This window comes from Embiotoca jacksoni, unplaced genomic scaffold (genome assembly GCF_022577435.1).
Source record: "Embiotoca jacksoni isolate LCO1_2020_lvr unplaced genomic scaffold, fEmbJac1.0.p SCAF_13, whole genome shotgun sequence".
Lineage (NCBI taxonomy): Eukaryota > Metazoa > Chordata > Actinopteri > Embiotocidae > Embiotoca > Embiotoca jacksoni.
The window spans coordinates 314,016-339,060 of record NW_027185263.1 but is presented as its reverse complement, the minus strand read 5'-3'; the positions used below and the strand labels follow the sequence as shown (position 1 = coordinate 339,060).

The 25,045-nt window shown below is 41.3% G+C and overlaps 2 protein-coding genes and 2 non-coding genes across 5 annotated transcripts in view; 3 read left to right on the top strand and 1 right to left on the bottom strand.

Annotated features, from left to right (window-relative positions):
• LOC138196045 (stromal interaction molecule 1-like) overlaps positions 1-25,045 on the top strand; it is a 99,884-nt gene that overhangs the window by 15,324 nt on the left and 59,515 nt on the right. The window lies entirely within an intron of this gene.
• On the bottom strand, positions 104-9,871 carry LOC138196041 (alpha-1A adrenergic receptor-like). 2 transcript variants are annotated; one of them, XM_069145711.1, is made up of 5 exons: positions 9,373-9,871; positions 8,021-8,272; positions 5,601-5,973; positions 2,262-2,383; positions 104-2,155 (listed from the first exon to the last, which is right to left on the bottom strand). In XM_069145711.1, exons 1-5 carry the CDS (start codon positions 9,667-9,669, stop codon positions 1,826-1,828), a joined length of 1,374 nt encoding a protein of 457 aa, XP_069001812.1. In that variant the 5' UTR covers positions 9,670-9,871; the 3' UTR covers positions 104-1,825. The 2 variants fall into 2 exon arrangements, with proteins under 2 accessions (XP_069001812.1, XP_069001813.1); XM_069145712.1 differs by lacking the exon at positions 8,021-8,272.
• trnav-cac (transfer RNA valine (anticodon CAC)) lies at positions 23,977-24,049 on the top strand. Its single transcript has one exon. It is a non-coding gene; the product is annotated as a tRNA-Val (tRNA).
• On the top strand, positions 24,511-24,583 carry trnav-aac (transfer RNA valine (anticodon AAC)). Its single transcript has one exon. It is a non-coding gene; the product is annotated as a tRNA-Val (tRNA).

Here is a 25,045-nt window from a genome sequence, read left to right as displayed (position 1 = left end):
CCAAATCATCCACATATAATGAACATAAAATCACTTTTACTGATTTATTGTGCATTTTGACTTCTCAAAAACAATTACATAATTTTAAGAGTGGTTGTTTTTTTTATTGTCTTTTTTAATGCAGAAAAACTCAGTTTTGCTCCTTGTGTTCATGACAGTAAATTAATTTCATGAACGATATGATTAATGAATTCAGTGAGAAAGTAAGCAGCAGATGAATTGATAGTAAAATGATGAGTTGCAGATCTGATTAAAGCAGCAGTGTGTCATGGACGTGGACTACTGAGACTGAAGAACATCTCAAAAGAGGAAGATTGTCAGGCTGCTTCTGAACCATAAAAGTATTAATGTATTTATTTATGTATATTTGTATTATTCTGGATGAACATCCGAGAAAATGATTTAATGTTGTTCTGTTGAATGTCTTTAAGTCGAGATCAAAACATTCAAGAGCGCTGACGAAGCAGAAAGTGTTTTAATTCATTTACTTAAATTATCATTTGTACTTTACAACACTTCAAACCCATTCAGTCTTTTATTGAAAGAAACAAGTGACATCTTCAATCTTCAGTTTCATCTCTCAGCACAGACGGGTCCAGGACAGGTTTAGCCTAGCTTAGCACAAAGACTGGAAGCAGAGGGAAACTGTTAGCCTCGCTCTTCCAACAGCAACATCAACGTGACACTTTAAATAAATCCACGAATGAAGCTACAGCGTAACACGCACACACCTGACGTGTGAATCCTAAACCGGTGATGTTTATGATTCTGTGTGAAGGAGATGAAGAGAAATGAAACCGGTACATGCCAACCAGCAGCTGCAGTTCCTCTGACATCCACCAGGCGGTGCTCGGGGGGTAAGAAAACGAAACAACGGCAGTTTTTACACAATAAGAGTCTAAATATGATCACTAATGTCACACTTTCACAATAAGAGTCTCATAATCATTCAGGTCAGATTTCCAAAATAAGAGTCGTGTTATAATCACTGAGGTCACACTTTCACAATAAGAGTCGTATTATGATCGCTGAGAGAAAAGACTCTTTTAATTACAGTGCTGCTGCCAACACCAATGGCAGAATTTCAAAATAAAAGTCTTCCTAAGATCGCTGGTGTCAGACTTTCACAATAAAAGTCTCATTAGGATCATTGTTGTCAGACTTTCCCAAAAGGAGTATAAAGGGCAAATGTTCATGATGACAGCCTTTCTATGATTACTGCAGGTGACTTTCAAAATAAAATAATCCTACTCCAATTACTGAGGGCAGATTTTCACAATAAAAGTCATGATCGCTGTGGTCAGACTTACACAATAACAGTCTTAATAGAATGAGTGAGGGGTGCTTTCATAATAAAAGTCCTGTTCAGATCAATGACTGCCGGGAGACTTCTTCAATTTTTATCTTGAGCAGGAAAGAAATAAAAAGATGTGACTGATTTACCGATTTCAGATTGACGTCCTTGTTTTGGTGGTTTTGTGCGGTTGATCAGTTTCACATTAAAACCTTCGTTATGCGCTGATCTGTTAGGAACCATAAAAAAGGGTTAAAATGTCTGTTTTCCACCTGGAGGATGTTGTGATGTGTTTCCACGGTCGACAGCAGGTGAGACGAGCCGCCATGTTCCACAGGTGAGCTGCTGAGGAGGAGGAGCCGTAACGACTCCTCAGGTACAGTCATCACACCTGAGTGGACGAAGCGTGTTGTGCGTCGGTCAGTGTTGTTTTTTTAAATCTCCTCCATTAGCGGCAGGTATGGAGGGATGGGGGGGGGGGAGAGGGGGCGTGTCAGTGTCCTGCAGGTCAGAGCGACCACGGCGTCCCGTCTACTCTTCACTTTCACCGTTCACAGACGCCCCTCTTCCTGCCCCCCCCGCCGTCCCAGCATCCTTAGCGAGCGGAGACTGCGGGCTCAACCGTCCCTTCCCCGCCGATCCGGGGAGGTGGTTTCGGTCGGAGGAGGAGGAGGAGGAGGAGGGCGGGGGGCGGAGTCTGGAGGTGACGGCGTGAGGGCTGGGGGTGACGGAGGACAGCGTCTGCTGGCTGCCGTTGTGGAAGGAGGAGCTGTTGGAGCTGGGGTGGGAGCGGTTGTTGTAGTGAGCCTGCCAGCCCGGACGCTTCTTCTTCCAGCGGCACCGGAGGATCCGGATGAAGGCCTGAGGACACCAAACCAGGAGGTCAACGGGGGAGGGGGGGAGAGGAGGAGGAGAGGAGGAGGAGGGGGGTAATCATGGAGCCTCTGAGGCTTCATACAGTTGGTACCTGTTTGAACTCCCGGCTGTAGCAGGGGTAGATGATGGGGTTCAGGCAGCTGTTGAAGTATCCCAACCAGAAGATGACTTTGAAGAAGGTTTCAGGAGGACGCAGGCTGCTGCTGAAGGAACCTGGAGACCAGAAGAGAGATCAGCAGACAACAAGCATAACCTCTCCTCAGTCTGGAGAGGAAGACGACCAATCAATCAATAATCTGACGGGTGGTTTGGAAAATGATCAGCAGGACTGTAAAACCGATGCAGCGTGGCGCCACCTGCTGGCTGCAGAAGAAGCTGGTGTTCTGGATTCATCCGTGACATGAAACTATGAACATATTATTCTGATTTCTATGATTTTCCCACAGAGATGGTTCCTGCCTCTAAACGGTGAATCAGTGTGACGCGTCTTTTCATTCCCGAGTCTCCGAGTCGCTGACCTGCTGATGAGTCGCTGACCTGCTGATGAGTCGCTGACCTGCTGATGAGTCGCTGACCTGCTGATGAGGCGCTGACCTGCTGATGAGTCGCTGACCTGCTGATGAGGCGCTGACCTGCTGATGAGGCGCTGACCTGCTGATGAGTCGCTGACCTGCTGTATGTCGGAGGATTTCGGAGGATTTCTAAGGATCAGGTTTGAGATGTTCTTGGGATAAGGCAGCCTCCTGAGCCGGAGGATTATTTCTCCCTGAACGTGGACTTGTAAGGCCATCCTGCGCCTCAGGCTGCTGTCTCTGACTATATATGAAGAAATTTAAACCTGATGTCCGCTGTGGAAAAAACACCAAAAACATGTGACACCTGCCCACGACGCTTTCTGTCCTGTTGAAAACCACGTATCTCCAAGTTTGGTGAAGAAGCTATTTTGGTTTCCATTTAATAAGAGTTTTGGGTTTCTGCCACAGCCTTCATGTAAATGAAGCCGGCAGCGCATTTCAACATGGAGGACGTTTAGACGCTCCACTCACTCTTCTTCTTCGGTGTTTGTATTTAATCCCGCCAACAAACGCTGACACTGAAATGTTCTTCAATGTTTTGTGTTTTCTACATCTTGTCATGCCATCAATGCAAAATGTCAGATTATATAATTAGTAAATAGTTCCATCATTTACAAATTCACTGCCTTCAGTAAAACAATATAAAACCTTCATCACTGAGCTGTGAGCAGGATGCACGCAGTTAAAACCAGAAACTTCTCTTCATTTTTTTGTATCTAATTGAAAACAACTATAATTGCTGCCGTTCATATTTTAGGCAGCGGTGCTTCGCAGGAGTGTAGATTAGAAAAGTTGATTATTTTCTGGTTGTTCTGGCTTCAGTATTTTTTATTTTCTGTATCATCGATGTCTTTTTATTACTTGAAGGCTCCTCATGTTCTCTTGCTCGGTGAGAACAGTTCAGGCTGTTTCTGTTTTTATTTATCAGGGTTTTTTTTCAAAATTGGTGTTGAGAATTGTGGATTTTAGGTGTTATTGGAGCAGCAGATTAAACTCGTGTTTACAGGAACAGCTGCAGCTTCATTCACATGTTCACAGAAACCTGAAGCAGAAGTCCGTCGCTCTTAAATCAAGCTGCAGACTCTCCCGACGTCTTTGATCCAGTTTAAGAAATCAAAGCAGCCGAGCAGAAAGCCGCCACCTTCCCTCCGTCCTCTCGGCTGATTTACTGATGACGCAGTGCAGATCATGACTCGGCAGAACGCAAACGCAGATATTACAGTAAAATACATGTTGGTTCTTATCAACAGTCTTTCAGTCGGAGGGTTTCAACGTGGGAAAGAAAGAGTTTGTTGTTGAACTTGATGTAGAAGAGACTCGTGAAGAAGCTTTAAAACAACCAGTCAGGTTGTGACTCGTCATCGCTGACGTTCGTCCACAATAAACTTTGAACTCACTTTTTGAATTATTGTCAGAAATGTTCGTCCTGTCTGAGATTCCAGAAGGACTTCTGGAAAAGAAAAGCCTTTGTAGGCTTTATATTTTATGAATTTTATGACCGCTGACACTTTTTGAATGGGAGTCTACTGGAGCCAGCCCCTAGTGGCCCTCAGTGGTATTTCACTTTACAGCTGAATTGGTTTTAGTTTTCGCATCTGAAGACTCAACGTCCATTTTTCTAAACGGCCTCCGGTGAAACCACGACGAGCGTTGACCTCCTTGTGAATGTCAGATTCAGAGCGTGAAGAAGAACGACTGCAGGAGTTGATACGCAGCTTTCCTGAAAACACTGAGAAGCTCTCGTCTGATTTCCTGCTCCGACTTCCAGAGTTTCTATCTCTGCAAGTGTTGGACGACAAAGTGAACGTTTAAAATTCACGCTCTGACTCCGAAGAGGAAAACGCTGAATTTGAAGTTCGGCGGCTTCGGTCTGAAGGACACGTTCAACCTGCTGATCTCAGACGGTTTCTCTGAGCATCAAAGGATCAGATATTAAACCGCTTCAGTCTCTCGCTTATGAAATCTGCCGTGGTCAGAGGTCACACAAAGCCAGCGGGATTGTGGGTAGCTCTCCGTTTGGACGATGTAATCTCCGTTAAAAGGTTTCTGCTGGATGTTGCAGATGAATCGGTGTTTGGACGGCTCCTGTTCAAGGGTTAGAGCCGACTTCAGTCGCCACGGCAACCTTTCCTGGACCCTTTTTAGGAAATCAGGAGCTTTGATTCCTTTTCGACAGCGTGAAGCCAAAATCCAGAGAAAAAAAACAAAACATGGAGAAGAAACTTTATTTTGGTTTAAATTGAATTACAGCGAACGGTCTTCTGCTTGTTTCACTTCACGTCTTTCATCAACTTGTTTTTTAGATGGAAGCAAAAATATTCAGAAAGAAACTAAAATTGAGTTCTTCTGGTCAGTTTCTGAGTTTCGACTCCAGGAATAACTCCAATTAAAGCCGGCCGTCGCATGCTGCCGTCGGGTCCAGCGGGTCGGCGGTGGACGTGGAGGCGGAGCTTAACACGCCTGACGAATGTGCAAAGCTTCGTGAGGTTTGGAGCAACCTTTGACCTTAAACATCAACTTCCTGTTACACGGCGAAACATCAAACTTTGCTGCATCGCCATGGAAACTCCCTTTCACCAAAAAGCATGGGCTTCTCAATATGTCATCATCAATGTCTGAAGGCTATTCTGACCCGGTCTGATGTCATGTGATCAACCAGCTCCACGAAGCAGATGTCATTTTCTGTTGCCAGCAGGGGGCGCTATGATTATGAGCAGATATTACCACAAAGGTGTCTTCAGGGCCGGACTTTTATCAAAGATGTATTTTCCTGCTGGATCAGCAGTTCTCTCAGAGAAAGGATTTTTCTGATGAAGATGATAAACTGAGTCCGTTACAGCCGTGGAGGAACTTACCGATGGGCAGAGCCATGAAGAAGGGCAGCCAGCAGAGGATGAACATGCCGACCACCACGCCCAGCGTCTTCGCCGCCTTCTTCTCCCGGGAGAACTTCTGCAGTTTGAGTGACAGCGCGCTGGCGCCGGGTTTGGAGGCTCCGCCCGGGTCGGCGCTCGGCTGGTTCCGCCGGTGGATCCTCATCGTGAGCTCGTTGGAGTTCTCCGACCGCTCCTTCATCATGCCGGCCTCCAGGTTCTTGGTGGTGCGTTTGGCCACGACGTAGACCCGGCAGTACATCGCCAGGATGACGGCGGTCGGGATGTAGAAGGAGCCGAGGGAGGAGAAGAGGGCGTAGAAGGGCTCCTCGGTGATCAGGCACACCGTGTCGTCCTGGAGGAGGAGGACGGCAACCAGCTGATCAATAACATCATCACCATCACCACCACCATCATCATCACCATCATCATCATCATCATCATCATCACCATCATCACCACCATCACCACCACCACCATCATCACCATCATCATCATCATCATCATCACCATCATCACCACCATCATCATCATTACCACCACCATCATCACCACCATCATCATCAAAGATTTACTTCTGATCTTCTGATTGGTGGGATAAAAAAAACAAAGTAGGATTTTTTTTGGAAAATTTCCAAAAAAGTCTGCATGAAATGAGCAATAAATGTCTGAAATATTACTGGTAACAAAATATATAATTAAAATAGATAAAAATCGACTAATATAGTCAAAAAACTATAACAAAAAATATAAATAAATCACCATCATCATCATCACCACCATCATCATCATCACCATCACCATCACCATCACCACCACCATCATCATCACCATCACCATCATCATCATCACCACCACACCACCATCATCATCATCATCACCATCATCACCACCATCATCATCATCACCATCATCATCATCACCACCATCATCATCATCACCATCATCATCACCACCTTCATCATCATCACCATCACCATCATCATCATCACCACCATCATCATCATCACCATCATCATCACCACCTTCATCATCATCACCATCACCATCACCACCACCATCACCACCACCATCATCATCATCACCATCATCATCATCATCACCATCATCACCACCACCATCACCACCACCATCATCATCACCACCACCATCATCACCATCATCACCATCATCACCACCACCATCATCATCACCATCATCACCATCACCACCACCACCATCATCACCACCATCATCACCACCACCACCATCATCACCATCATCACCACCACCACCATCATCATCACCATCATCACCATCATCACCACCACCATCATCATCATCACCACCATCATCACCACCACCATCATCATCATCATCACCACCATCATCACCACCACCACCATCATCATCACCACCACCATCATCACCATCATCACCACCACCACCATCATCATCACCATCATCACCATCATCACCACCACCATCATCATCATCACCATCATCACCACCACCACCACCACCATCATCATCACCATCATCACCATCATCACCACCACCATCATCATCATCACCACCATCATCACCACCACCATCATCATCATCATCACCACCACCATCACCATCATCACCACCATCATCATCATTACCACCATCATCATCACCACCACCATCATCACCATCATCACCACCACCACCATCATCATCACCATCATCACCATCATCACCACCACCATCATCATCATCACCACCATCATCACCACCACCATCATCATCATCATCACCACCACCATCACCATCACCACCACCATCACCATCATCACCACCATCATCATCATTACCACCACCATCACCATCACCACCACCATCACCATCATCACCACCATCATCATCATTACCACCACCATCATCACCACCATCATCATCAAAGATTTACTTCTGATCTTCTGATTGGTGGGATAAAAAAAACAAAGTAGGATTTTTTTGGAAAATTTCCAAAAAAGTCTGCATGAAATGAGCAATAAATGTCTGAAATATTACTGGTAACAAAATATATAATTAAAATAGATAAAAATCGACTAATATAGTCAAAAAACTATAACAAAAAATATAAATAAAATCTCTAAAATATTACTGTTCAGAAAATATCCAAAAACAAATGATAATAAAAATATCCAAAAATAAAATGTTAGCAAACTAACTTTTACAGCTGATGTTACATAGCCTACTAAATAAATAATAATAAATTAAGATTTGAATGCTTTCGGTTGAGCAAAATCATTTGTGACGACTCATCACTGAACTTAAAGCTGATTCGCAGCAGGATGAGTTTGAATATTTCAGTGGATGATATGTGTGCATACATGAGCGCAGTAACATGAGGTTTTGGTACTGTGGTGCATGCTGGGTAATTTCTCCCATACGTGCGAGGGCGGCTGCTTCCAGCCCAGCAGGGGGCCGATGGAGATGACGATGGCGAGGATCCAGATGCCCAGCATGGCGAGCAGCGCCCGCTTCTCGGTGACGATCATCGGGTACTGCAGCGGGCAGCGGACGCCGATGTAGCGGTCGATGGAGATGACGCACAGAGACATGATGGACGCCGTGCAGCACAGCACGTCCACCGCCGCCCAGATGTCGCAGAAGATCCGCCCGAACACCCAGTAGTCCAACACCTGCACAGGTGAGGGGCGGAGTCAACTTCCTCCTGAGAAACCTGCTTTTACTGCGTCACTTCTACCTGTCGGCTGCAGCGTGACATCGTGTTAAAGGACCGATTCTGCTTCTTTAAATAGATTCAACAGGTCACAGATCAAAATCTAATTACTTTAAACTTATTTATGCAAAGATTTTTCATTTTCTTGACTTCCATCGGTTTTTATTCTTTTTGTGGTTTTATTCCTGTGAACCCGACATCCCCCCAAAAAAACACCTCGAGCGGAAGTTCTTCAAATTTGACAGAAACATTCAGACGGACTCGAGGATGAACTGATAATATTTAGGAAGTCAAAGGTCAAAGGTCACCGTGAGCTCACGACACACGTTCATGGACTTAAAACTCCAGAATTATAACTAAATTTCACATGAATGTTCAACAGGATTAAAACGACAAAAAAAGGTCAACTTGACTGACGATGTTCTCTGGCCGGGAAACGAGCGCGTTGCAGAAATCTGGTTCCATCCGGTATTTATAGCCACTTTATCCAGAACAAGGTCACCTATCACAGCTCACCTTTAGGACGAAGGACAGATCACCAATTAACCTGAGATGCATGTTTCCAGATGGTGGGAGGAGGCCGGAGTAACAGGCAGAACCCACGCAGGCACCAGGAGAAAGGCCCAGGCCCGGGATCGAACCCGCGACCTTCCCCTGCCCACTGTGTCCACGGGCTAAATGACCTGGACGGTAACATCGTTACTTTCCCTTTTCTCCTTCCTTCCTCTTGTACTTGTCCCTTCCTACATTTTGTCTCTTTTGATCTTCAAATTAATAAATTATTATTATGTTTACATTTTTTTATATAACTCTTTTTGTGACCACCAGGATAAAATATTGTTCCGTTCATGGTCATATAAAAGGAAAGAAAAAAGATGAAAATCTGACTCATGAGAAACTTAAACCTTTTTTTTTAATTGATTAAATATATTTTTTGAATTAAATAATTGTTTCAACACCTTCAACCGTTCTTTCTTTAAGTTGCTTCCCTCCTTTTTCCCCCCATGACTTCCTCCTCTCTTTAAACAACCAATAACCGATCAATAATCGACCACTGACCTCCAGGGTGGCGGACACCGGCAGCACGGTGGTGCTCAGCAGCAGGTCGGCGATGGCGAGGTTGATGATGAAGTAGTTGGTGGGGATCCGGAGGTGTCGGTTACAAACCACCGACAGGATGACCAGGATGTTCCCGACGATGGCGAACATGATGAAGAAGGCCAGCACCATGCCCACCGGCACCGCCCGGCGCAGGTCCAGCGGGGCGGCTGCGTCGCTGCGGTTGGAGGAGTTGGAGTCCGGCGGCTGCGTGTCGGTGTAAAGATCCACGGAGGAGCCGTTAGTCCACCGACTCATGGTGAGCAGCACGTTAAACACGTTTCTTCACGGAAGTTTTTAACAGAAAATTAATTATAATTATTTAAAAAAAAAAAAAAAAAAGACCACTTTTAGTCTTTTACTCTTTACTGAGTGATTCTGGCGCAGAAACTGACGCTAATGGGCCTTTTTTATTTTATTTTATTTTTTTTTTTTGTCCGTTTTTTCTCTTCAGTCTGAAACTCCGCAGATTTTTTTTTTAACGTTTGAAAATCCGTTAAAAAAAAAAGCAGAAGTGACGAAGCGTCGCTGCGGTGGAACCTGCGGTGGAACCTGCGGTGGAACCCCGCAGCGCAGCCTCGCGCGGAGCCGCAGCAGCAGCAGGTGGTGGTGTGGTGGTTCGGGTCCGCTCGGCTCGGCTCGGTTCGGGGTCTCCGGACACTCTGGCAGCCTCCTGCCCGCCTGTGGAGCTCCTCCTCGGGTTGAGCTGCGGATTCAGGAGCGGGTCGCGGATCTTTGTGTCCTTTTATGGTCCAAGTGTTTAATGTGGGAAAGTTCGGAGTGAAGAGACGAAAAAAGAAAAAGACACGAAGACACGAGCTGCTGCATCTTTCTCTCACGGTGGTGGAGAGACGGCCTCCCTCTCTCTCTCTGCCAGGACCGGTATCACATCCAGCATTTACAACCTTCAACAGACTACAAAAACAATTCAAGAAAAAGTCATTTTAATCCTAATATTTGATAAAGAGTATTTTTAGACAACAGCAACCACACAGCTGACTAAAAGGTTTAACTGTAATCAGATTGCAGATCAGATCATTGATATTAATATGCTCCAATTCAACATATCTCAAGCAGTGATTCATTTCACTCTGCTGTTTTATAAACTACAGAAACCTTAAAACCCGAGAAATGATCATTACAAAAGAAGAAAACATGGATAATGGACGATAATGGATTTAACACATCAAACAATCTGTTATTGGAAGAACACAGAAAGAAGCTCGTCTGCTTCAACCATCCTAAAAAGATTTAAACAGCTGTTCGTTCCTGTCACTGAGGTAACCATGGCGATGGAGCTCGTGGAACATTTAAACCTTAAAGAAAGAAATACGTCCACGAAGCGTTTCGTTCAGGATGAACCAGAATCTTTCCTTCGGTCGTCTTCGGGTTTCAGAGATGAAACACGTGTTGTATTATTTCTTTAAGTGAATAATTCAGGAACTTCGATTTTCCTCCTAAAAATGACTGAAGTTTTAAACAGAGTTCAGTTGAAAGGAATTTAATCACAATGAAATTACGTTCAGAGAGCATCAAATGTGGAATCTAATTCCTCCCGTTAGTTTGATTAAAATAACGAAGTTCAGTCTGGAAACCAAAGAATAGGAAAGTTAGATGGTTTCATGGTCTCATGACTTTAATACAAAAAAACAAAGAATAACACCAGATATGCACTTTAAAATCAAATAATATACAGTGGAGGTCAATAGAGGAGGACAATAGAGGAGGTCAATAGTGGAGGTCAATAGAGGAGGTCAATAGTGGAGGTCAATAGAGGAGGACAATAGAGGAGGACAATAGAGGAGGTCAATAGAGGAGGTCAATAGATGAGGTCAATAGTGGAGGTCAATAGAGGAGGTCAATACAGGAGGTCAATAGAGGAGGTCAATAGTGGAGGTCAATAGAGGAGGTCAATACAGGAGGTCAATAGTGGAGGTCAATAGAGGAGGTCAATAGAGGAGGTCAATAGAGGAGGTCAATAGTGGAGGTCAATAGAGGAGGTCAATAGAGGAGGTCAATAGAGGAGGTCAATAGTGGAGGTCAATAGAGGAGGTCAATACAGGAGGTCAATAGTGGAGGTCAATAGAGGAGGTCAATAGTGGAGGTCAATAGAGGAGGTCAATAGAGGAGGTGAATAGAGGAAGTCAATAGTGGAGGTCAATAGAGGAGGTCAATAGTGGAGGTCAATAGAGGAGGTCAATAGATGAGGTCAATAGTGGAGGTCAATAGAGGAGGTCAATACAGGAGGTCAATAGAGGAGGTCAATAGAGGAGGTCAATAGTGGAGGTCAATAGAAGAGGTCAATAGAGGAGGTCAATAGTGGAGGTCAATAGAGGAGGTCAATAGATGAGGTCAATAGTGGAGGTCAATAGAGGAGGTGAATAGAGGAGGTCAGTAGTGGAGGTCAATAGAGGAGGTCAATAGAGGCCCATTGGGAGGTTCACCCTGTTCTCTCAGGCGGAGTAACGAACAGCAGGTGAATAAAACAGGAATAAAAGGTGTTGAGTTTCTCTTCTGAGTCGGTGCAGTTATTGTTTGTTAAATTGATATCCATCCTTCGGTTGACTCAGCAGAGAGAAACGTGGCGAGGTCGGCCGGTTTCAGGTGATGTCAGCGGCCGTCTGTTTCCAGGTCGGTTAGAAATGTGCAACATGCTGTTGGCAGCACAACAACAATAACCTGTTGTCGAGGCGACAGCCAATCACAGGGGCGCTGAGCTTTCTAAATCAGCTCAGCGGGGGGGCTTCATTTCCTCAAACCGTCTTTTAGGTCGAGTCTGTTTCATTTCTGCGTTTTTCCTCGACGGTTCTTTACAATCTGCTCAACAAACATTTTTATCCTCAATTCAGATTCAGAAAATCTCAACACAGAATCCGTCTCAGAAGAAGAAATCCTCCTGTTGTCTGTGCAGAAGAATCAAATTACAACTATTTGACACGTGAAGCTGCTTCGAGTGTTTCTGAAGACGGATTTCTGGAGGAGAAATAATCCTGCTGGTAAACAAGGAGTTTATTTTCTAAGTTCAGAGACTCTTCGGTATTTCGGTGTTCATTCTCTGAGTGTTTACGGCTTCGTGGCCGTATTAGTATTTCCCAGCATGCCTTAGTTAGTTCTTCGTAACTTTTGAGAATCAAACAACTAAATTAAATCTCAGTGATGGGCAGAAATTATATTTAGTTTTGTTAAAACATTTATTAATATTTCAATGAAGACATAATGATAAATAAAAAGAGGAAATCATTCCGAACCATAAGTGTACCAGGAAGGAACGTAACATATGTGTATATAATATAAATAATCACTGAAGATAACAGACACGATGGAAAATCAACAGGAAGCTGTAAAAAAATGACCTTTTTGTTTTTTTTCTCTCTTGACAAAGTTTTTTTGGGATCTGAAATATCTGAATTATCCGTTAAATCCAAAAGCCAAATATTCACTAATCAGCATCGAGCAGCGGCGTCTTCTTCCCACGACCTGCTGCCTCCACGCCGAGCAGCACGAAAACGCCTTAAACACACAAACCACATTTTCTCTTGGACTCTGATTTCTCTGGTTCGACCTTTGACCCCCGACGGCCCGAGGCACCGACCCCCCCTCACACATGTCCGTCTGTAGATAATCTGCAAGACTTCAACATCTGACGAAGACAAATTCTTCTCCAAAGTAAATCTTGATCAGTTTCTTATCAATTTAATGAACGTTTGTGGTTTTGACTGTTTGAATTCTTTGAATCTGTTCAACTTCAGGTTCAGGAAATAATGATCGTAAGATGATAAACAAAACCATCAATTATTAATCTGAATGACTGAGATGGAAGATATCGTGATCTTGTCTGATATTTCTTTTTGTTAATTACTTAGAAATAAACAATAAAAAACAAACAATGCTCCAACAAACGAGACCTGCGAGAACACAGTTTGTAATTGTGATGTTTACAGATCAATATGTTTATGTTGTTTATGAAAATTATTTCTGCCAATAAAACAAACAACAACGATAGACTTTAGAAGAAGTGAGAACCGACCAGCTCGTCTGTAAGGATGCGACAGTAAATCAAAATAATACAAAAATATTATTGACTTACTAAAACAAATATTTATTGTTTTTTTGCAATTATATTTGTGTTGTAATTGTTGTTGTTTGTTAGTATTTTACATCACAACAATGAACACATCATCTGCGTAATCATCATCAAAAATACCAGATAGAAACAGAATTAGTTCTTAATATCTCATAATTTGGGCTCAAAAAGAACAAAAGTGATTTACTATTTTATGATTTCAACATTTAATCAGTTTTAGTTGGAAGTTTTAACAGCCAATCATTGAGCTGATATTTACATTTTTCTTTATTATTTTTTATTTGCTTTAATACCGCAAAGATCCAGAAAACCGTTTAGAATCAAGATGCGTTTTGTGGATCATTTTCTCTCATTAATAAACTTTCGTTTTCGACCTTTCCATGTTTTTTTTGGTTTTTTTCATGTTTTGCAATTTGTACATGAAAAAATATAAATGTAAACAAATAATTTGACATCAGCAGCGTCGCTTCAAACGCTGTTTGTTGTTGCTGCGATCAGGATGAACGAGGTGGAAACTCGTGATGATTTTTATTTATTTATTTCATGATTAACTTTCCATCAGCTTCCATTCAGAGGCTGAAGTTTCAACCAGATACTTTTTCTCCTGTTTTCTATGAAAGTCCAACAAGTTTATAAAAGGTCATTTAGAATTTTTGTGGATCAAATTTTTCCCATTTTTTTCTGACACAGAACATTCAGTCATAAATCAGCTGCAGAGGCTCACGGGAGGAAAACGGGAGAAAACGGAAGAAAACGGAAGAAAACGGAAGAAAACGGAAGAAAACGGAGGAACCTGAACTTTAAAAGCTGCTGGAGCCACAAACAGCAAGATGTCACTCCCTTCTGTGTGTGTGTGTGTGTGTGTGTGTGTGTGTGTGTGTGTGCGTGTGTGTGTGTGTGTGTGTGTGTGTGTTTTCTCTGTTTCATTGTGTTTGTTGCGTCCTGTGTGTTTCTTCAGAGTTGAGTCTTCAGGAAACGTCCGTCTGGTTTTCTTCCTGCAGCTGAATATCTGAATATCAGCGAAGAACAAACACTCAACTTGTTTTGAACTTTTGATTTAAACTGTGAAAAACAAGGTTTCTGACATCATTATTCTAAAAACATATATTAATGTATGTTTTATCTGTGTTTATAAATAACATGAACTACTACATCACTTCAATATTTACTACCTAAGTAAAACAAACTATTTTTTAAAAAGACATTGGGAATCATATTATAAAAACACGATTTTGACGAATTGCATTAAAAGCGGTTTCAACCAACAAAATAAATAAACATTTACTTATTTAAAAAAATAGATATTAGAATCTCTTCATGGTCTGTCATAACAACAAGTCATAATCAGTGAACTGAACATTTTATTGGATTAAAGTAATCTGATGAACAGAAAACTGACGGGGGGGAAATAAACCGTCTGAGCTGCTGACAAAAGACATCAAAATATCCCTCATCATATCACTGCATAACAACACTGACTGAGATTACGTTGACCCGAAGGAAAGGAGGCTGTCGGCCGGGCTCGTTTTAAACCAGCCCCTGGTGGCCATCGGTGGTATCACACACAGGGGATTTCTGAAAATGTTGTTGTTGTTGCAGTGAACACAAGAATTATTCTCCTGGGTCATCTGGGGATTCTCATCCTGGAGGACACTGGAGACTCAGTCTGACACACACACACACACACACACACACACACACACACACACACACACACAGTGTCATCAGCGTATCATCAGCGTGTCATCAACGTGTCATCAACGTGTCATCATCGTGTCATCAGCGTGTCATCAACGTGTCATCAACGTGTCATCAACGTGTCATCAACGTGTCATCAGCGTGTCATCAACGTGTCATCAACGTGTCATCATCGTGTCATCGTGTCACCAACGTGTCATCATCATGTCATCGTGTCATCAACGTGTCATCAACGTGTCATCAACGTGTCATCAGCGTGTCATCAGCGTGACATCAACGTGTCATCAACGTGTCATCAGCGTGTCATCAGCGTGTCATCAACGTGTCGTCAGCGTGTCATCAACGTGTCGTGAGCGTGTCATCAGCGTGTCATCAGCGTGTCATCAACGTGTCGTCAACGTGTCGTCAGCGTGTCATCAGCGTGTCATCATCGTGTCATCGTGTCACCGTGTCATCATCGTGTCATCGTGTCATCAACGTGTCATCAACGTGTCATCAGCGTGTCATCAGCGTGACATCAACGTGTCATCAACGTGTCATCAGCGTGTCATCGTGTCATCAGCGTGTCGTCAGCGTGTCATCAGCGTGTCGTCAGCGTGTCATCAACGTGTCGTCAGCGTGTCATCAGCGTGTCGTCAACGTGTCGTCAGCGTGTCATCAACGTGTCATCAACGTGTCATCAGCGTGCCATCAGCGTGTCATCAACGTGTCATAAGCGTGTCATCAACGTGTCATCAGCGTGTCATCAACGTGTCATCAGCGTGTCATCAACGTGTCATCAACATGTCATCAGCGTGTAATCAGCGTGTCATCAACGTGTCATCAACGTGTCATCAGCGTGTCATCAGCGTGTCATCAACGTGTCATCAACGTGTCATCAGTGTGTCATTGTCACATTCCTGAAGTTACAACTTTCACTGAGCTGACGGATCACAAACGTTATTAAGACAAGACTCAAGACTTCACATACGGCTCGCTTTATATTAAACTCACAACCCAAACAACAATATTAAACAATAATGTTAAACAACAATATTAAACAACAATATTAAACAACAATATCAAACAACAATATCAAACAACAATATTAAACAACAATGTTAAACAACAATATTAAACAACAATATCAAACAACAATATCAAACAACATTATTAAACAACAATATTAAACAACAATATTAAACAACAATATCAAACAACAATATTAAACAATAATGTTAAACAACAATATCAAACAACAATATCAAACAACAATATTAAACAACAATGTTAAACAACAATGTTAAACAACAATATCAAACAACAATATCAAACAACAATATTAAACAACAATATTAAACAATAATATTAAACAGCAATATCAAAACAATATCAAACAACAATATTAAACAACAATATCAAACAACAATATTAAACAACAATGTTAAACAACAATATCAAACAACAATATTAAACAACAATGTTAAACAACAATATTAAACAACAATATCAAAACAATATCAAACAACAATATTAAACAACAATATCAAACAACAATATTAAACAACAATGTTAAACAACAATATCAAACAACAATATTAAACAACAATGTTAAACAACAATATCAAACAACAATATTAAACAACAATATCAAACAACAATATCAAACAACAATATCAAACAACAATGTTAAACAACAATATCAAACAACAATATTAAACAACAATATCAAACAACAATATCAAACAACAATATTAAACAATAATGTTAAACAACAATATCAAACAACAATATCAAACAACAATATTAAACAACAATGTTAAACAACAATGTTAAACAACAATATCAAACAACAATATCAAACAACAATATTAAACAACAATATTAAACAACAATATTAAACAATAATATTAAACAGCAATATCAAAACAATATCAAACAACAATATTAAACAACAATATCAAACAACAATATTAAACAACAATGTTAAACAACAATATCAAACAACAATATTAAACAACAATGTTAAACAACAATATCAAACAACAATATTAAACAACAATATCAAACAACAATATCAAACAACAATATCAAACAACAATGTTAAACAACAATATCAAACAACAATATTAAACAACAATATCAAACAACAATATCAAACAACAATATCAAACAACAATGTTAAACAACAATGTTAAACAACAATATCAAACAACAATGTTAAACAACAATATCAAACAACATTATTAAACAACAATGTTAAACAACAATATCAAACAACAATATTAAACAACAATATTAAACAACAATATCAAACAACAATGTTAAACAACAATATCAAACAACAATATCAAACAACAATATTAAACAACAATATCAAACAACAATATCAAACAACAATGTTAAACAACAATGTTAAACAACAATATCAAACAACAATGTTAAACAACAATGTTAAACAACAATATCAAACAACATTATTAAACAACAATATCAAACAACAATATTAAACAACAATATTAAACAACAATATCAAACAACAATGTTAAACAACAATGTTAAACAACAATATCAAACAACAATATTAAACAACAATGTTAAACAACAATATCAAACAACAATATTAAACAACAATATTAAACAACAATATTAAACAACAATATTAAACAACAATGTTAAACAACAATATCAAACAACAATATTAAACAACAATATCAAACAACAATATTAAACAACAATGTTAAACAACAATATTAAACAACAATGTTAAACAACAATATCAAACAACAATATTAAACAACAATATCAAACAGCAATATCAAAACAATATCAAACAACAATATTAAACAACATTATTAAACAACAATATCAAACAACAATATTAAACAACAATATTAAACAACATTATTAAACAACAATATTAAACATTATTAAACAACAATATCAAACAACAATATTAAACAACAATATTAAACAACAATATCAAACAACAATATTAAACAACATTATTAAACAACAATATTAAACAACAATATCAAACAACAATATTAAACAACATTATTAAACAACAATATTAAACAACAATATTAACAGTGAAAGAAGAAGAGATACAACAACACTGACAACGACCTCTTCATTAAAACAGCAAATTCATCAAACATTAGTTTAATTCATTTATGTTTGAGATTATTTAATAATAATCCCAAATCAAGTTATTTACATTTAATAATTTTCCATTTGATGAAAATAAAACCGTGTTTTTTAATTCATTATGTCCTCGTGACGCATCCCAACAACACTTTGAGAAACGTTTTTCTAAATGTGAGCCGGTAAGATTTCGGTGGTCAAAGGTCAAAGGTCACGGTGACATCTCCGTGTCCTGTGGTGAAGGTGATATGTCAGGAACACCTGGAGGGAACTTTCTTCTGATTCCAGAATGAATCGGTGCCTTCGGTCTCCGAGGTCTCGACACCTCGACGGCTCTGCAGCGAGCGTTTCCATCTTCAGTTTCAGATTTGCAGCTTCGCAGCGACATTCACGCTCGAAGAGTTCTGCAGTGGATCGGCTTCATCGGCTTCATCGGCCGGGAACGTGAGCGTTCCTTTAAAGAGTTCACGACGTCGTACGAGTCTGACGGATGTGGATGGAAACCGCAGCTCGACCGGTTCGTGGACGCAAACAGCTGCAAAGATGAAATGCCAGTTTTTATACTAATAATAAGACGGCATTAAGAAATATCTCTAGAGAGCAATTCAGGTCTTCTTTCAGAATGACCAAATAAGGACATGCTTCCCCGGTTGATCACCAGCGTTCAGTTTCCTGCAGTCGTGGTTTAAACGTACAGAAACTCTCGGAGGATTTATTCTCTCCGAGTTTCTGCAGATTCAACAGAGTTTTTGTTCGGTTTCCTCCTGAGAGACGTTTGTCCTCCTTCGGTCCATCTGGAGACGAGATATGGAGGAGAGCAGCCGCTTCTACAGCTAGGGGGAGGTTCACTGCTGATGGATGGAGGAGGAGGAAGAGGAGGAGAAGGAGAAGGAGAAGGAGAAGGAGAAGGAGAAGGAGAAGGAGAAGGAGGAGAAGGAGAAGGAGAAGGAGAAGGAGGAGGAGGAGGAGGAGTTTGCCAGCGAGAGGCCGTGAGCCTGAACACAGCGTCTGTCGTCCTGCTGCTATTTTTAAAATGTGAATCTTCAAATCTCTTTTCTTCCTTCGTGTTGACGTTCATAAATGATTTTACTGGTTTAATGTTGATAAACTGGAGGAGTTTTATTAAAGTGGTGAAGCAGGTAAAGTCGAGCTGATGTCTCATGTTTACTTCCTGTTGTTTTGATCGTCATGAAAGTTTATTGTTGATGTAAATTTCATAATTTCAACTTCTCAAATGAGAGAATTTTCTGCCTTCGTTTGAGGAACATTTGCTGATTAAATGCAGCGTAATCAAGAATAATCTATAATAATCTCTAATAATCTACAATAATCTATAATAATCTATAATAATATACAATAATCTACAATAATCTCTAATAATCTATAATAATCTACAATAATCTATAATAATATACAATAATCTATAATAATCTACAATAATCTATAATAATCTACAATAATCTCTTAAAAATCTATAATAATCTACAATAATCTATAATAATCTACAATAATCTATAATAAGTAAACTAACTTTTACTTGCAAAGGAGTATTTTGACTTCAGTTTTATTTTCTTATCTATACGAGCTTCTTCCACCACTGATTTTTATATTGAATCTTTTTATATTTCTCTTGAAAACGTCTCATGTAAACAGTTAATTCTTGTTTGATGGCTAAAACTTCAAATTATCAGGCAGTGAACATTTTTGAAAACAACAACAAAAAACATTTAATTTTCTTTTTTTTAAATCAGCAAACAAAAAGAACTTTTCTGCAAATGTTCACTTTCCAACGATCATCTTTCCTCTCAGCTGAAGTGCGATGAACACGTTGGTGAACCTTCAGAAAGCTGTGAGACGCTGCAGGAAGGAAGTGGACGAACAGACGGACGAATAAACGATCGACGGACGGATCGATGAACAAACGCATGAAGTGAGATTTGTCGAGCAGACTGCGTCGTTACGTAACCGGATGATTCACAGCAGACAAACAGGAGAACAGATTTAGCAACGAGGATGAGGATGGTGGCGGCGAGCAGCAGGTGGCGGTCAGGACGAAGAGGCGGACGCCGATGAGGAAGATGATAAAGATGAAGAGTCTGACAGCAGACGATGAATCACAGTCCAAATCTTTTATTTGACTGTTTCCCTTAAACAGATCCTGACTTGTCAGACACACACGTGTCTTGCTGTCTTTGTGAGGACATGAAATCCAGAAATGAACCTTCAATGTCCTCGCAGAGAGGAGCATACTAACACACACACACACACACACACTCACACTCACACACACACACACACACACACACACACACACACACACACACACACACACACACACACTCAGTGTTTATGGCTTCTTGGACTATTTTCAACCGTCTCTGAGACGTTTGAGAACTTTCTGTTTCTTTATCCTCAACGAATCAATCCGAACCGCTTCAGCTTTAAAAGCAGAAATTCCCAAACTGTCCTGAAATATGACCACGTAATTATTAATCCCAGAGGGAAAAAAAAATCAGTCCACGTCCGTTTGTGCAGCAGCTTTACGACTCAGAGTTACGATTTATGGTTTAGTGCCCTCTAGTGGTCATTTGCGACAACAGCAGTTACCTTCTCAAATCCACATCGTTTTACTTTGAAGTGACGGTTCTCTCTGGAGGTCGTAGCATAACGCATGAAGCAAGCCACAACCAGCAGTGATGTCATCAACCAGCAGTGATGTCATCAACCATCAGTGATGTCATCGTTGGTTTGTGAACGTTATGAATCCTCCAGTTCAGATTCTGTCCGTCACCATCTTGTTAGTTCGGAGCAGTTTGGAGCAGGAAGTGACCATATTTGGACGAGCTGGGGGAGGAGCCAGAGGTGGATCTGACCGATCTGATTGGACACCTGACGATACTACGTCCCGCCCACCGATAGAAATTTTCTTACCAGCAACTACCAAAATAAAAGTCTGTGGTTAGCACAACGTTTTATGTCGGTGTCGTCACATCATTAAACTTTAACATCGTGTAAAAGAATCTTATAAACCTGAGATCTGACTGCAGACATGAACATAGCAGATCTTAACGGCACTCAGAGGTTCTTCAGTGTTTCCATCTCGGCTCGTTAAGACGTCAGTCGCAGACATCCCAGTAAAACAGAGAACATGTGAAGCAGCTCTGTGTTGAAGCTCTTCTCTTTAAAAGGATTCAGGATTTGATCTCCTGTCTGACTCGTAAACACGTCGGCTCACGGACAGAAAACCACTCAGAGAGGTGAATCAATGAATGTTGAGCAGGACATCGAAGACCTGAAACATGCAGAGTATTAAACACAATCACGTCTTTCTGTCACTGAAATCATCTTTTCCTTCTGCAGCGGTGGAAGAACTTCACTCAAACTACAACACGTACAAACAGAGTTTATGTTTCATAACTTCAACGTCAAGTGAATCACTGGAGACACATTTACTGTTAAATGTACAAATACTGAATTCATGTCCATAAAAATGTAGAACATCATAAAAAACCTGCAACTGAACACTTTTTAAATTAAAAGTAGTTTCTACAACCTCTCTTTCATCCTTCATGTTCATGGTTCTCAATGCTTTCGTCTACAAATGGACCAAATTTCAGACAGATATTTTTTAAAGGTTGTTTTTACGGGATGAATTTAAATAACGTCGAAAAACACTTTTCACAGATTACAAACAACAGCAGCGCGTACAAACGTCTAATTTTACATATTTGTAGCTTATAAATTACTAATAATTGTGAGTGCAAGTGTTTGTATGACGGTTTGTGTTCATGAGCGTCATGCTGGCTGTCTGGTGCAGCAGACACCAACCACAGCTGTTTCACAGCTGTTTCACAGCTGTTTCACACCTGCACCTGCTTAAACACCTGTTTTATTTAAGTTCTCTTTTAGTTTATTTCTTTAAATGTCTTTTTTCCGTTGCTCCTTTTCGATGAAAGCGTTCACTGCTCTGCTCACGCAGCGCTGTCGCTGAATTTATATCCAACACCAGTATGAAGAAAAAGTCGCTAACAGCTGCAGCTTCCTCAGACACAGAAACAGTTTGTCCTCATCACCTGATGGTTCCTCCAGTTTCTATTTTCTATTTTCCAGTTTCTATTTTCTATTTTCTATTTCCTTCATTTTGGGTTTCTGAGCACATGTCTGGTTTCCATAGTTGACCGTTTGAATGCAGTAGATAGAGAACATGTGGACAAATCTCAGGACAAAATGGAGGAATGTAATTAATGTAGTTTCAAATGAAGACAGAGGAAAACACAAGATTAAAAAAACCATTTAAAAGTGAGTTAATTTAGACCTGATAAAGTCGTTACTAAGGAAACGGCTAAATGTCGCTGAGCACAGATTCCTTTAGTTTCAGCTCTGCGATTTGATTGGTCAGAAAAAGTTGGTCTGAGAGGTGATTGGCTGAGAAGCAGGTCGGAGACAGCGCGAGGACATGGAGGCGAGAGGTCGAGCTGACCAGGAGACACGTGAGGGACACGTGAGGTCGCGCTGACCAGGAGACACGTGAGGGACACGTGAGGTCGAGCTGACCAGGAGACACGTGAGGGACACGTGAGGTCGAGCTGACCAGGAGACACGTGAGGGACACGTGAGGTCGAGCTGACCTGGAGACACGTGAGGGACACGTGAGGTCGAGCTGACCAGGAGACACGTGAGGGACACGTGAGGTCGAGCTGACCAGGAGACACGTGAGGGACACGTGAGGTCGAGCTGACCTGGAGACACGTGAGGGACACGTGAGGTCGAGCTGACCTGGAGACACGTGAGGGACACGTGCGTCACAGACTTGAACACGTTCTAGGCCGAATGTTTTGTGCGCGTGCGTCCGTGTGACGTGAAGAATGGAGACGACCACGTGCTTTCTAAGGGACAATTCATGGCGGCTAACCGACCGCGAGTTTTGTCTTTCCCCAAAATGGACGCATGACTGCGGGTTTTTTCTGAAGGTACCGACGAACCGTCAGTTGGATCGTCGCTGCTTTGTCAACGCCGCCAATGACGTCTGTTGGACGGACTCTGAACATCCAGGTAAACTCGGTGTTTTCTGTGACGTCGAAGATTTCTTCCAAACAGACGCGAAATGTGAGTAAAACTGCATTTAAAGCTCGTTTAAAGCTCGTCGAGCTTCTTAGAAGCTCCTGAGAGGAAGCATGTGGTCGACCACTGGGTCAGGAAGTGAACCGCTAACATGCAACATCTTTTCTACGATGCTCTTTTTCTTTTATCTGCTTTCTTTAAATGTACGTTAATCCTATTCAGGTAAATTACGGGCTTTTTTCTGAACTTGGTAACAAACACTACTTCTGCTCTGCGGCTCTTTTCTTTTTTCAACCGTAGATCTTCCAACTGGGCCGAAAGGTCGCCGGTTCGAAACCGGGCGGAAACAGCCTTTACTTCGTTTTTAATAAATGTGGGATTGAAATGTGAAGCACGAAGTAGTGATTTGGATTCAATGGGAGAAGTCTGCCGGTAAAAACACGTTTTTACACCGAGTAAAGAAAGTCCACTCTTCATACAATTAGGACGTATATCACATATATGTGCTATAAATGAAGCTTGAAGTTGAGCCTCTTCATCACACCTGCTGCGGTCCAGTGACGTTTGATGTGGTTTTGCCCCATCGACCTCAGCCTGTTTCCGTAGTGTAGTGGTTATCACGTTCGCCTCACACGCGAAAGGTCCCCGGTTCGAAACCGGGCGGAAACATATTGTTTCTTTCCCAGATCAATGATCCTCGACATATATAGTCCGTATTTTACATCTACTACTACAGACTAGACTACTATAGAAAATGAATGGGAAAAGTTAAGAGAGTTAAGCTTAACCATTTTTGGCTGCCGAGCGAAAGGTCCCCGGTTCGAAACCGGGCAGAGACTTGTTTTGTCATTATCACCTTATTTTTTTTTTTTTTTTTTTATAACACCCCAATATGAGCAGTATCATTATTTCCACGTTTCATCTTTGTGCGTTCGGTATAGAAGTGATACTCTATCCAGTCACAACGTTGACTGTTGTGTTCGTGTGGTGCTGTTGAAACATCTGAATTCAACCTTCCTGAAAACAGGAGAATTCAGACGCAGGAACTGAAAAGCTTCAGATGTCACACGTGGAAAAAAGCAGGATTTCATCTGATTTTTCTTCAGAATTTTGACCATTGTTGGTCATCCGTTTCCGTAGTGTAGTGGTTATCACGTTCGCCTAACACGCGAAAGGTCCCCGGTTCGAAACCGGGCGGAAACAGCTTTTTGCTTTTTGGGGGAACATTTGGGACAACATTTATTCACCTTGATGGACCTTTTTATTTATTTATTTTTTTTTTTTTGGCATAAATGTTCACTTCAACTCCAGGATAAGGTTAATAGATTTTGGAGATTACACATCGTGAGTGCACCTGATCTAGACCCCCCCTCTTCAAACGGGCCGGCCCGGTACGCTTTGTGGACACTTCGTGGGCTGATCGGACTTTGGGCTCAAACTTACTCTGGGAAAGTGTAAACAAACCAGAATTAGTGCCCAGCGGTTGTATGGCTACGCTAACCACTCAAGTTGTACTTTAAATGTGTAGTTGTTCAACACAGATACTGAACTCGCAGTGACTTTGACCTTTGACCTCCAAAATCTCATCAGGTCATTCACTGGTAGCACTGTGATCACTGGATCCAGTGAACCTGTGATCACAGTGATCCTGTGATCTCAATGATC

What these genes read in the sequence shown, in the direction of transcription:
- LOC138196041 (XM_069145711.1), bottom strand. Translation starts at nt 9,669, where the DNA reads ATGAGTCGGTGGACTAACGGCTCCTCCGTGGATCTTTACACCGACACG. An exon ending in CGGTGTCCGCCACCCTGGAG is followed by an intron (nt 8,273 to 9,372) that starts GTCAGTGGTCGA and finishes TCACCTGTGCAG; the next exon opens with GTGTTGGACTACTGGGTGTT. An exon ending in GGAAGCAGCCGCCCTCGCAC is followed by an intron (nt 5,974 to 8,020) that starts GTATGGGAGAAA and finishes CTCCTCCTCCAG; the next exon opens with GACGACACGGTGTGCCTGAT.